The sequence below is a fragment of the Paramacrobiotus metropolitanus genome, unplaced genomic scaffold (assembly GCF_019649055.1).
Source record: "Paramacrobiotus metropolitanus isolate TYO unplaced genomic scaffold, Prichtersi_v1.0 Parri_scaffold0000028, whole genome shotgun sequence".
In the NCBI taxonomy this organism is placed as follows: domain Eukaryota; kingdom Metazoa; phylum Tardigrada; class Eutardigrada; order Parachela; family Macrobiotidae; genus Paramacrobiotus; species Paramacrobiotus metropolitanus.
The window spans coordinates 234,719-246,024 of NW_026570248.1; the positions used below are offsets into that span (position 1 = coordinate 234,719).

Sequence of the window (11,306 nt, forward strand, 5' to 3'; positions counted from 1 at the left end):
CGGGCGTGTCTAGATTTTGCAGGTGCCGGCATTCTCTGTTCTGGTTTATAAATGGGTGCCCGTTTAATTAGGCGGGAAAGTTATAGATCCTAACAATAAGTTGCTTAATAATCGCAGTTGATCGCAAATCATCCCGCGCGAAAATTGTTTTTCGTGGCAACATCCTCAAATTGCAATGCAGCAAAAGTGAAATTGAAATTACACTGCACTGCATTGCATTACACTGCATTACTTATTATACAGCATTAATCTATCTTATCCAAGTCAGATTTAAAATTCTGCGTAGATCGCCGTGAATAACTTGTTTAACACGGAAAATGCGTCAACCGATTCTGAAACACCTTACGTGATTATGCATTTGCAGAGCTTTGAAAGTGGTACTGTAGAATACCAGGTACACTAAACAACACGAGGTTTTATAAGATGCGTACCATCGTTATTTAACTGTTGATGGAAAACGCTGCGCATTGACACTCTTCAACGTCTAAAACCTCAACCTTCGCTAACTCTTTCGTAATTAATTACACACATATGAAATATAGCACATATAGCATAGTTATAAGTATAACACAAGTCGCATAAAACTATAATGCACAGTGCTATATAATCTAATATACAAAGTACCGGTATATACAGAACAAGTCACCGATATAATTTTATTGAGATGCCGGTATATAAGGAAAGTCAGAATTAAAATAATCAATTTTAAAATTAATCAAATAAATTACCCTTTAATTTTTAATAGAATTACTCATGTTATCACCGGCACCCCACAAGTCTTTTTTACTTATCTCTCGAGTACCTAAAAGGTACATAAATTACGGCTTCAACATCGCCGCAACGTTAACGACCGTAGTTTAGCTAACGTAGATCTTTACGGCCAGATATAAGTACACGTACAGTAGTAATTATAAGCTGACAAGAGCCCCAAAACCAGTGAAAAATATATGCGTTATATGTCCCGATTGTTTGAAAACTGTTATAGAATCTTCTTTGCTAAACAATCGGTTTTACCAATACTGAAAATATGGGATCGGTTTTAGTGATCATTTCCTTAACCGATTTATAAATTAAACTACATCTACTACAACCATGTATAAATAAAATCAATGATCCGATTCAAAAAAGTTGTGAGAATGATAGCTTGACCATAACGTTTTTTGGTTTCGACTCGGCTAGGATTTTTGGCAGGGGCCGGAAGCTATGTCGCGGCTGCAGTGACTTCGTTAAAAGACCGTAAACCTAATGGAAATTAATGAAGTGTTGTACAACACAGTTTTACGCTTCTGTTGGAACTTCGCACCCCCAAAGCAATTATATTAATTTTTTACAACCACACAACTGAGAAAAGTAATAAAAGCTGAATTGTTTACACTGGAGTACTGTACCTAACGGCAGTAGTATAGAATACACGTAAATATTTGCGTAAGTATTAAGAATAAAAATTATTTACATTTGCAGTGTCTTTTATTGGTCTTCTATCAACTAGGGTAGGGTATCAGTCTACATTGAGCATTGTTGTCAGGCATTCCTGTTGGACGTATAGTGAGAAATCGTACGGTTTCTTTACTTCAAAAGTTTGAGGCAGTACATAAAATTTTACTGATTTACGAAAACGTCAAGATTCTTAAGGTGTGCAATTTATGAATCTCTACTAACAATAAGGTGTTTGATTTAGAGGTAGCTTCACTTCAAATGCATTACTACGAGTATATTTAATCATGTCTTTTCAGCACGAAAATTCGTAAGAACAATAAGACCAGTTCTTTTTTTTTCGAGCTGTGACACCCGCAATGGTTAAAAACGTAATTATAATTTACATACTTTTGGAAATCAGGGAAGTCCTCTTGATAAGAGTTTGCAGTGGAAAGTCAGTATCGTTTGCATCCCATACCTCCTTTCGAACATCATGCCGCAATGCATTTGTATCCGCTCCCAGAGTGTGCATTCGTGCACCTACTTAAGCAAACTATGTATTTCATACGTTCTGAGTGTCACAATCCCATTAGTCCTTAATTATGGTCACGGCCGGCGAAATCCACAATGATGCACAGTGATTTTCCTCCAGAATCACATGGCAAATATAAATAATTAACAAATGTGAAAGTGTCGGCAAACGGCCCCACTACGCCGTAATCACGAAGCTCATAACATATTTTGTTGTACGTGGGCGCTTGGCACGCAAGTGGATTATAACGCTTTAAACCACGGGTCACTTTTACCGCTTTTAACAGTATTGGGAGGTTTATTGCACGATCAAGATAAGTTTTTAATGCCGTATTTGTGGAACATTTCATCTGCGATGAAATAGCTGGAAACCCATCAAAAAGTTGCAACTGTAGCATCTCTACCGGCGGCGATTGTTCTTGGTAAAAACGCCTTTTTAATTTAATCTACTAGCTATCAATTATGTCACGCAGCACGAGAGCAGACTGTTCAAGTGTTTACAGAACAGCACTACAGGTCAGTTCATAACTAAATACTCTCTTTTCAAGCCCAATCGTACTTCGAAAACGCATTGCGCATTGCCCGTCATATAACGATGTGGGCAGTTCTGATTTGCGAAAATTATGTTGGTCATAAATTTCTAATACCCCATTCAGCTGGTAAAGCCATAAAAACATGTGCAAACAGGTAGACGTGCTTGTGGCTGGACTTTCCGGCAGAATTACTGCACCATCAGTGCACACTAATACATCTGTAAATGCCGCACAGCAAAGGCGCACATACAAATATGTAGTTTTAGACTATGTATACTACAAGTATACACCATAATTATTATTATATACAATATCTATATGCTGTATATTAAATGTAGATGCATCATAAAGCCCGTATACATAGGTAAATACGTATCTGCAGCTTACGTTCTTACAGTGGAAAGAAGATGATCGACAAGTCGGCGCCATGACTGCCTGCACCTTATTACGCACTATAATCCTTGACTATTATTAAGAAAAAACTCTATTACTAAAATAATTATTGTCACATTAAATGCACGTATACACAAATGCTGTTCCGATCACTGGCTCCCCGTCGCATTGATGCAACAGAGCAATATGTGATTTGGTAACATTTGCCTAGTTTTGTCCCAGCGATCGTAAGTACTTTATAGTCCCTATATATGGTAAATAATCTGCGTAAAATGCGCGTTTAAGCGGCAAAACACGCGGCTTTCAGCTGTTTTCCTGTCTTCTACGATCCTATGTGTTAATAGGCGGTAATTCACGTCAGAAAAGCGTGAGTGTCTTTAGCGTGTTAATTAGCTGCAGATTTGTTAAGAATTTGAAAGCATTACTTTTAGCCAAATAGGCACATTCGATCATTTAACACGGACATGTACAGTAAGGTTACCTCAAGTAAAATGCTGATGAGTGGATTTAAGGAACTTCTACCGTATTCATTTTTTAGAACTAGTATTAATATTATCGTTTACTACAAATACAGTACTTTACTGTCGGTACAATATATTATATATACAGTGGTAAATGGTCGTCATAATATTATAGCGGTATTAACATTAATTTGGTGTTAAAGGCGGTATAAAGCGGATTCGGATGCACACAAACTATTGTAGATAGCATTGGCATTTAATTTTGTATAAGGGTTATAAATTAATACATATATAGATATAGTTGTGAAGTTGCAATTTACATTTCGTAAATACCTTTGAAAACCGGAACTTCTAGACCAGTAAGCTGAAGGTTCACTTTGCTAAAGCAATTGTGATGCGTCCTTTAGCACCATGAAGGCAGAAACCGAGCCCGACGAGAGAACGCAGCTATCCATACTTCTAGCCTTTCCGTTCATGAGATAGATAATTCTAAAATACGGTGAACGCACCACATTGGCGACGAAAAAAAATCTCCAGAAACACGATTCCACAGCCGTCTAATAATGGAAGTAACAATACCAGCATTCACCATTCAGCATCGGTTAAGTTGCGGCAAAGCAGCCGGAAGTCATACAAGTGGCATCTTTCGTCGGAAAAGTGTTGATCACTGTTTCTCCTGAGGTTCACAGATATCAGAATTCGGGAGTATATTATAACTTGGAATACGAGTATTTTATAACAGCGCCTAAAAGCATGTCATTTCTATATGTTGTACATGAAAAGTGCAATAGACGCACTTGCAGACAGAGCGCGACAAGCTTGCCATTTCAGAAATCATCCTGGAAAAGTAGCCGAACGTTACAGGATAAACAGTGTATACTACTAATTTACATTTGCTGAGACTTCGACTTCTTGTGGCAACAGTCTTTTTCAAGTTTCGTTATTAGGTTCGTCAGAAGGTGCCTGCAGTGCGATCATCGTACAGTTAGGAGGTCACAGCAATCGTACTTAATATCACATGCAAAGAACACAGTTATGCTAGCAGTCTGATACTTCGTATGATCGTTAATCCAAATACGATTTTTCGATAATTGAGCTCATTACATTTTTTGCAAAAGCAACGGTACAGGTAAACTACAGCCTGTTAAATGGTTTCTCTGACCGGTTGCCGGCGAAATTACCACAAGTAGGCACAGTGCAGTATACTGCACGCACCAGTTCATAGCTACTATACAAGCACCAGTTCATAGCTACGTACTGCAGTAGATCGACCATTACCAAAACAATGAAAACATTTATAAAAAACACGCGGCCTGTAGCATATATATTGACTAATGTTTCAGCAGTAAGAATGTTTTAGTTATTGCATCAAATGCGCCCATGCAAATTCAACGAAAAAAATATGGAAAACAAACGTTAACTATGCTCTTCATACCTAATCAAGCAGGTAGCAAGCGTCGTGTGCACTAGATTTCGGCATGGCGAATCGACAGTCCCAAATTTCTCCATACACAAACTTTTCCTAGATCATCGCTTTCAATTTCAACGAGGCATTTATTTGGCAATAAGATACAAAGAGCGCAAGTGTCGCTATGTGACTAAATGGATCAGTGTGTTCATAATGCTTCATTCAGCATCAACAATCCCTTCTTTAGCTAGCCATAAATGACGAATTTCAACTAGTCAACCACAACGAAGCCAAAATGCGGATCAACTCGGAAATGTAATCGTACAGCGGTAATCGTCGACACACGAAAGTTGTAACAGCGCTACTTGCTCTCTTTCGTTCGTCGACGCTCAGTTTATCATAAACAATACAACAAATCAGTGCAAACGTGCCGTCCACCTGATCATTTAATACACTCATCAAGCATCAAGTAACTTGACGTAACAATCGTTTTGCCGGCTTCCCTGTCCAATATGGATGGATGAAATTCCAATCTAATAATTACCATGGTCCAAACGGAATGAGATCAGCGAAAGTGCTGAAGTAGTGAAATATTCACAGTTGTCCACATTGCGCAATGACCACCGGCACTAAAAGTACAGGCGAACTACCTTTTCGATTTTCATCGTAGTGTATATGAAGGAAACTATACATATGCTACTCATATGCACTACGGTTTTATAAAATACTGATCTTGAATAACCAAACTTACGCTTCGGTCTATTGTTCGGTCCAGTGGGAACGTTTTCGATCTTCCTCAGTACCAGCATACCATCTAAAACTCGGCCAAACACCACATGCTTCCCATCAAGAAAATCACACTTATTACATGTGATAAAAAACTGGCATCCATTGGTGTTCGGGCCCGCATTGGCCTGAAATGGACAATAACAACGTTAAATAACGATTTCCATAAGGAGACCAACAGGAATTTCAAATCGCTGAAAAGCTCACGTGTCAGCAGTAAGCGATACAGGCTTACCAGAGAAAGTAATCCCGGTGCGTCATGTTTCAAGTAGAAGTTCTCGTCCGCAAAGGTGTCGCCCTCTCCTCCATAAATGGTGGCCACACCTGTTCCGTCACCCTGCCATAGGAATAAACAAAATTATAATCTTCACTTATTACAAAATTAACCATCTAACCTAGCACTAAAAAACATGAAAAATTAGGAAGAAAATTTCACTGGCAAATTTAATTACTGCGGAAGCCAGTTATTCAATGGTTAAAAATAGCAGTAGTGCGCTCTACACAAAACGAGTCTAACAGCCGAATCATAACAACAGTAACAACTAATAGGTAAGTAATACAGGATCAATTTCACATTTCACATTTATTCAAGCGATTATTTATTCCATACTGCCCAATATACACGAAGGACACTTTTAGCCATAATGTGCAGCGCACAAGACATTCGGGAAATGTGGAAGCGATTTTAGAAAATAAAGAAATTCCCTAAGCAATTTAGTCGTAGTAATTATAAAAATATGCGGCTTACTTCACAAATTACGAATACAGTGGAACCATGACTTACATTAACGAAGTCGCCACCTTGAACCATGAAATCCTTTATCACCCTAAAAAGTTACACGCTACAAGAATTAAATCAACTGTATGCGGTTTCTTCCAGTATCTTACTTTTAACAAGAAGGTACTGTAACCAAATTTACCTGTGGAAAAAGCAGCCTTTGTATCCAAGGGGTACGCCGTCCTTGCGATATTCTCCAGTACAAAACTGTCTGATAAAATTTAAAGACCACAGCATTACAAATACAATCCAAGCTGTAGCATAATATACGGTAAGTGGATTGAGCACTTGGCTGTCTACCTGAAATTCTCCGCACTTCGCGGCACAACATCATTGAAAAGTTCCATTTTCAGCCTTCCCGCTTCCTGTGAAATTCTACCAGTTATAACGCATTCAAGTATGGCAGACGTACAATACTGGGACAAAATATTAATGCAAACCCCCTTCGATCCACATTTAAACCTAATGTGAAATGTCTAATACGAAATTAACGTGACAGTTCTGCTTACCGTACTACCAATTGTGATGTCGAAGAAGACAATAGGGTTCTCAGGATGGCGAAGTTGTGCAGATAGCTGTTGGAAAGTCATCGTTACAAAATTATTTTCTGAATTCGGAATTCGTAATAAAATTTACAATTATCCAGCACTCAGAACGGGAACTGACAAGTCACTTCGATTTTTTATCAGAATTTACAAGTGTATTTATGGTAAACTACGATCTCCACAAAAAAGCACAAAATTAAACAAAAGCGAAAAGATTCTGTTGTTTATTTTCGTCGTTTTGTTCGCTTTGACGGCCTTTGAAAGTCGTGCGGTACAACCATATCAAAATTTTGAGGCGGGGAGAGCCGATCATCATTGAAGGGGTAGCGTCTGCGTGACAATGGGCTACCGATGCAACAACCTGGTTAAAAGTGAGCACTAGGGTTTCGGCTCTGCACACCACTCCTGTGTAGTGTGCGCCATACACTACACAGGAGCCATACTGCCATACATACCTGCCTGGTCTGTCGTTTTTATTCTGCCACGAAGTTTTCTGAAATTTTTGACTTTTTAGAAAATAATTGAATTCGTATTAGTCATTTCAGTTGCTGTGCATAGTTTCCGTAAGTACTATTGCTGACACTTTATACAATACTCCTTTTATGTCAAGTATTCTTTATATATAATAGAATTCTGGATTCTGGAACCGTTTGCGTGCGACGTGGTAAGCAATGTTGCTGAGATGCCTGACATGAGATTTGATCTGCTTATGATCTTATCCTGTGATCGTCTTAAAGCTCCTCATCCTCGGTTTACCGCTTGTTTTATTTAAATGCTTCCTAACATGGCTGAAAGCTAACTATTGTCAGCAAGAGTGTCTTGTTCATCCTTAGAGTCTGGTTTTGAGTGATGTCCCTGAAAGGTGGCCGCGGTAACGACATGGACGATCTCAGCAACATGGAACCGATTGATAAACGGTAAGGACTTGGGCGCATGTACTTCTTCTTTGGTAGAGTTGTTATCTTGTTTTCAGTTATTCATAATATTTTATCCTTTCTTCTCTCCACTTTCTAGAGTATAGGCTTGCAGTATCCCTGTTACAATACACGTGAATTGAGCTTGAACACTGTTTGTAACTTTGGACTGTATAAGTCTTTAAAATAATTTTGTGGATCTGGTTAGGTTGTTATTCGGTTATCAGTTATGTAGCAACAAAATTTATCGGGTTATGTTATTTAAAATTAATGACTCATCAGCCAATTTAAATATCCGATTTAAAAACAACACCAGTGGCTAAGTGTTGGTGTGAAGTGCAGGGTTCGCTGAGGATTCATCTGAAAGCGTTTCAGTTTACCGTTGCGTTGCTCCTAATTTTGTCAATGGCGTATTTAGCAGCCACACAGGTCCTTGAGGTCCTTTCGATAAATAGCGAGTTATGTAGTCGTACATGAAATCATATGCTTAACCTTTCAACCGGCCACCCTTCAGCTGATAGTGATTGATAAGTATTAATGAATTCAACTTTGGATAGAAACAAATCCAAATGTTATGGATTTCAGTTTTTTTACCACATCAAACATCGAATCACACAATGCAAATTAAGTAATTTTGTTGTACGGTCTACATTACCTTTACGAGGGGGTAATGGATTAAATTCAACAGCAGTTTCCTGGCACTGACAGCACGCGCTTGCGGAATCGAAATATAATCGTACAATAATTATGCCACATCAGAGTGTGCGTAACGAAACTTGTTTTTTTGTAGCTCACCGTGCATATGCATATGAGATAGTACATTTTGATATTTCGCTGCTGTAGTATTTTGCTCCAGTGTTGGTTATAATATGGTCTTCGGTTTTTGATGTTTATATTTACTGTGGAGCATTAAATTGTCCTGTGGAGCAGAAAATCTGATTTTATTCTTGATTGTCTAAATAACGCATCTCCATAGATGTTTTTCACGTACCGCGGAAGTTAGCTCGGTGTTGCGTGATATTTTAGTTTTGATTTGCACTCTCTCTATCTCTCACTCGATGTTAAATTGTCCTGTCATGCGGTTGGATAGAGCAACAATCTGGGTTTAATTACTTTCATGGATCTTGTGCAATTTTGTTAAAAATACTCCACAAGTAAAGGATTGACGGAGCATGGGGGTTAGTGAAAACACTACACGGGCAACCATGAGGAGTCAGGTCTTGCTGGACTTGTACGAAATATATGGATCGTGTCTGGGCCCCGTTGTACTCTTGCCGCGCATCCGGTGGGAGCGTTACCGACTTCCTTTTACCACTGGTGACCTGCTAAGAAATAGCGTGGGTAACCTGTCTAGCTGTATAAAGAAATGTGCTAAGAAACTTATTCTCCCAGCACATCCTAATCTGACATCTTGAGCTAGACTGCATCTTCTAGAAATGTGAATCCCGTCTTCTCGCTTTCCATCGATATTTGTTCTGAAATGGATTAGTTGTGATTTAGTATGATAATGTATGATACTAGTTGATAATTTGCTGGTATAATGTTTTTAGAAAAATGTTCGTTGGAGGCCTTTCTTTGGATACGGATGAGGAAGACATGAAGAGCTACTTTCAGCAATATGGAACAGTGGTTCATGCTGTTGTCAAGCGAGATCCCAATAGCGGTCGATCCCGATGTTTCGGTTTCGTCACCTTTGCCAACTCGGCATCGCTGAGAAAGGTATATCTATATTTAAATACGTACCCCGTGAAATGTACGTTTTCTACAAAACCATTCCATAGGTCGGTGAAACCAAGGAGCATATCCTCAAAGGTCGCCGAATTGATCCCAAAACAGCCGAACCGAGAACTGGAGATGAGGGAATTTTGAAAATTTTTGTTGGGGGTATTGATCCCAACATGAGCGACGAAGACTTCAGAGCGTATTTTGAGAAGTTTGGAATGGTAAGTTGCATGGGTGATGATGGTACTGTTGGCCTTCTCAGCTGCACCATTCTTTTGTTAGCCGTCATCTTGGCTGCGAAAGCTTAACAAAATTTTTCCAGATTAAAAACATCGAATGGCCAAGGGATCGCATGAAGAACCAAAAGAAAAACTTCGCCTTTGTTGAATTCGACGAGGAACGAGTTGTTAACGAAATCGTCAGAAACGCCAAGCAAGAAATCGGCGGGAAAATGGTGAGATCCGATCCACGGATGGTGATTTTTGTGTTCGTGTGGTAATAAATTCGTGGTGGTATTTTAGTGCGATGTTAGAAAGGCTATACCTCCTGCGCAGAAAGCTATGCAGAATCAGCAACACGGTAATATGGGAAATATGGGTATGGGTCGTGGTGGCGATATGGGATGGGGCGACTTTTCGGGCGGTGGGGGTTATGGAGGAGGAGGTGGTGGTGGATACGGCGGATACGACGCATATGCGGCCGCCTACGGATTGACTCCGGAACAGTATGCGGCATACATGGGCCAATTTGATCCAAGTTTCTACGATCCTAGTATGATGGCAGCATATTATGGGAGTTATGGATTTGATGCTTCGGGATCGTCCGCTTTTGATTATGCCGCAGCAGCGGCTGGATATGGATCGTCAGGCGGCTTCGGTGGTGGTGGCGGTAGTGGAGGTTTCGGAGGTAGACAATTTTGATAACTTCCTGGTGGTTTGACACATGTTAGCAAACTTGTGGTCTGTCATGTGATACCATGATTTCATTCTTTATTAGAGTTATTTTTTTAAAATGTTTACGACCGAAATATCATATAGTTATGAATAGTCCTATGCCGTCTTTTAGTTATATCACAGATTTTTTCGTGTATTCATGAATGGATCTTGTGAAACGCATCACGAAAGCACAAATAGGAAGAGCGGCAATAAAATTATTAATTCTGGGTTGAGGGAAGTTTGTTGGTTTGTTTGTTGTGGCGCTTTTAATGTAACAGCACTCAGATCAAATTTTGCTTATCTACTAAGCCCGACAGCGATTGTTATACAAAGACAGACCGGCGAAACGAAAGTCTGAAAAGTTGTCGGAACCATGGAAAACTGTTTGTTTGTGTCTATCACAACGGTAGCAATTACCCTGAGCTTATTTTTGCTTTCGTTGATTTGTTTTCGCGTACACGTGTTTTTCGTTGTACGAACTTTGGCTTTTGCAGATGGGTTTAAAAACATGGGAGGCATGCGTGGTGGAAATATGCGAAGTGGCGGCGGTGGAGGCACATCGCCGAGGGGCGGTGGATTCAACAAACCTGGAGGAGGGATGAATGGATCGGGCGGCAGTCGCGGAGGCCGGGGTAGTACATTCCATCCATACCGTCGTTGAACGTTGCCCGTCGCACATGTATCATAATGTTGTCCACAATTAGCTCCGGATTTTGCGCTAGTTTACTTATATCTTCTTTGTTATTTTGCAATGTTTTCCTGGCATATTGCCGTGAAAGGGTAACTCTCCACGGTATTGTTGTAAACGAAGGTATACTATACGGGATTCCGATTTTGCATGATTAAATTCATTGTGGGGATTGGCGTCGATCCGGGTTTAATTC

At 39.6% G+C, this 11,306-nt stretch overlaps 2 protein-coding genes across 3 annotated transcripts; one reads left to right on the plus strand and one right to left on the minus strand.

The window, feature by feature from the left end:
• Positions 1-3,863: 3,863 nt before the first annotated feature.
• Positions 3,864-7,085, minus strand: LOC129588063 (peptidyl-prolyl cis-trans isomerase H-like). Its single transcript, XM_055482092.1, has 8 exons — positions 6,816-7,085; positions 6,607-6,671; positions 6,449-6,517; positions 6,313-6,355; positions 5,764-5,865; positions 5,494-5,656; positions 4,770-5,371; positions 3,864-4,010 (listed from the first exon to the last, which is right to left on the minus strand). Exons 1-7 carry the CDS (start codon positions 6,894-6,896, stop codon positions 5,337-5,339), a joined length of 558 nt encoding a protein of 185 aa, XP_055338067.1. The 5' UTR covers positions 6,897-7,085; the 3' UTR covers positions 3,864-4,010; positions 4,770-5,336.
• Positions 7,086-7,304: 219 nt separating this feature from the next.
• LOC129588053 (RNA-binding protein squid-like) lies at positions 7,305-11,282 on the plus strand. Of its 2 annotated transcripts, none has more exons than XM_055482075.1 (8): positions 7,305-7,414; positions 7,481-7,515; positions 7,685-7,768; positions 9,316-9,484; positions 9,547-9,708; positions 9,810-9,941; positions 10,009-10,393; positions 10,917-11,282. In XM_055482075.1, the coding sequence occupies exons 3-8, from the start codon at positions 7,701-7,703 to the stop codon at positions 11,081-11,083; spliced, it is 1,083 nt and encodes a 360-aa protein (XP_055338050.1). In that variant the 5' UTR covers positions 7,305-7,414; positions 7,481-7,515; positions 7,685-7,700; the 3' UTR covers positions 11,084-11,282. The 2 variants fall into 2 exon arrangements, with proteins under 2 accessions (XP_055338050.1, XP_055338052.1); XM_055482077.1 differs by lacking the exon at positions 7,305-7,414 and adding an exon at positions 8,556-9,102 and having other exon boundaries at positions 7,484-7,515.
• The last annotated feature ends 24 nt before the right edge of the window (positions 11,283-11,306 follow it).

What these genes read in the sequence shown, in the direction of transcription:
- LOC129588063 (XM_055482092.1), bottom strand. Translation starts at nt 6,896, where the DNA reads ATGACTTTCCAACAGCTATCTGCACAACTTCGCCATCCTGAGAACCCT. An exon ending in AAGGTGGCGACTTCGTTAAT is followed by an intron (nt 5,866 to 6,312) that starts GTAAGTCATGGT and finishes TTCCTATGGCAG; the next exon opens with GGTGACGGAACAGGTGTGGC. An exon ending in ACCGAACAATAGACCGAAGC is followed by an intron (nt 5,372 to 5,493) that starts GTAAGTTTGGTT and finishes CTGTACTTTTAG; the next exon opens with TGCCGGTGGTCATTGCGCAA.
- LOC129588053 (XM_055482075.1), top strand. Translation starts at nt 7,701, where the DNA reads ATGTCCCTGAAAGGTGGCCGCGGTAACGACATGGACGATCTCAGCAAC. An exon ending in ATTTTGAGAAGTTTGGAATG is followed by an intron (nt 9,709 to 9,809) that starts GTAAGTTGCATG and finishes AAATTTTTCCAG; the next exon opens with ATTAAAAACATCGAATGGCC. An exon ending in CGGTAGTGGAGGTTTCGGAG is followed by an intron (nt 10,394 to 10,916) that starts GTAGACAATTTT and finishes TGGCTTTTGCAG; the next exon opens with ATGGGTTTAAAAACATGGGA.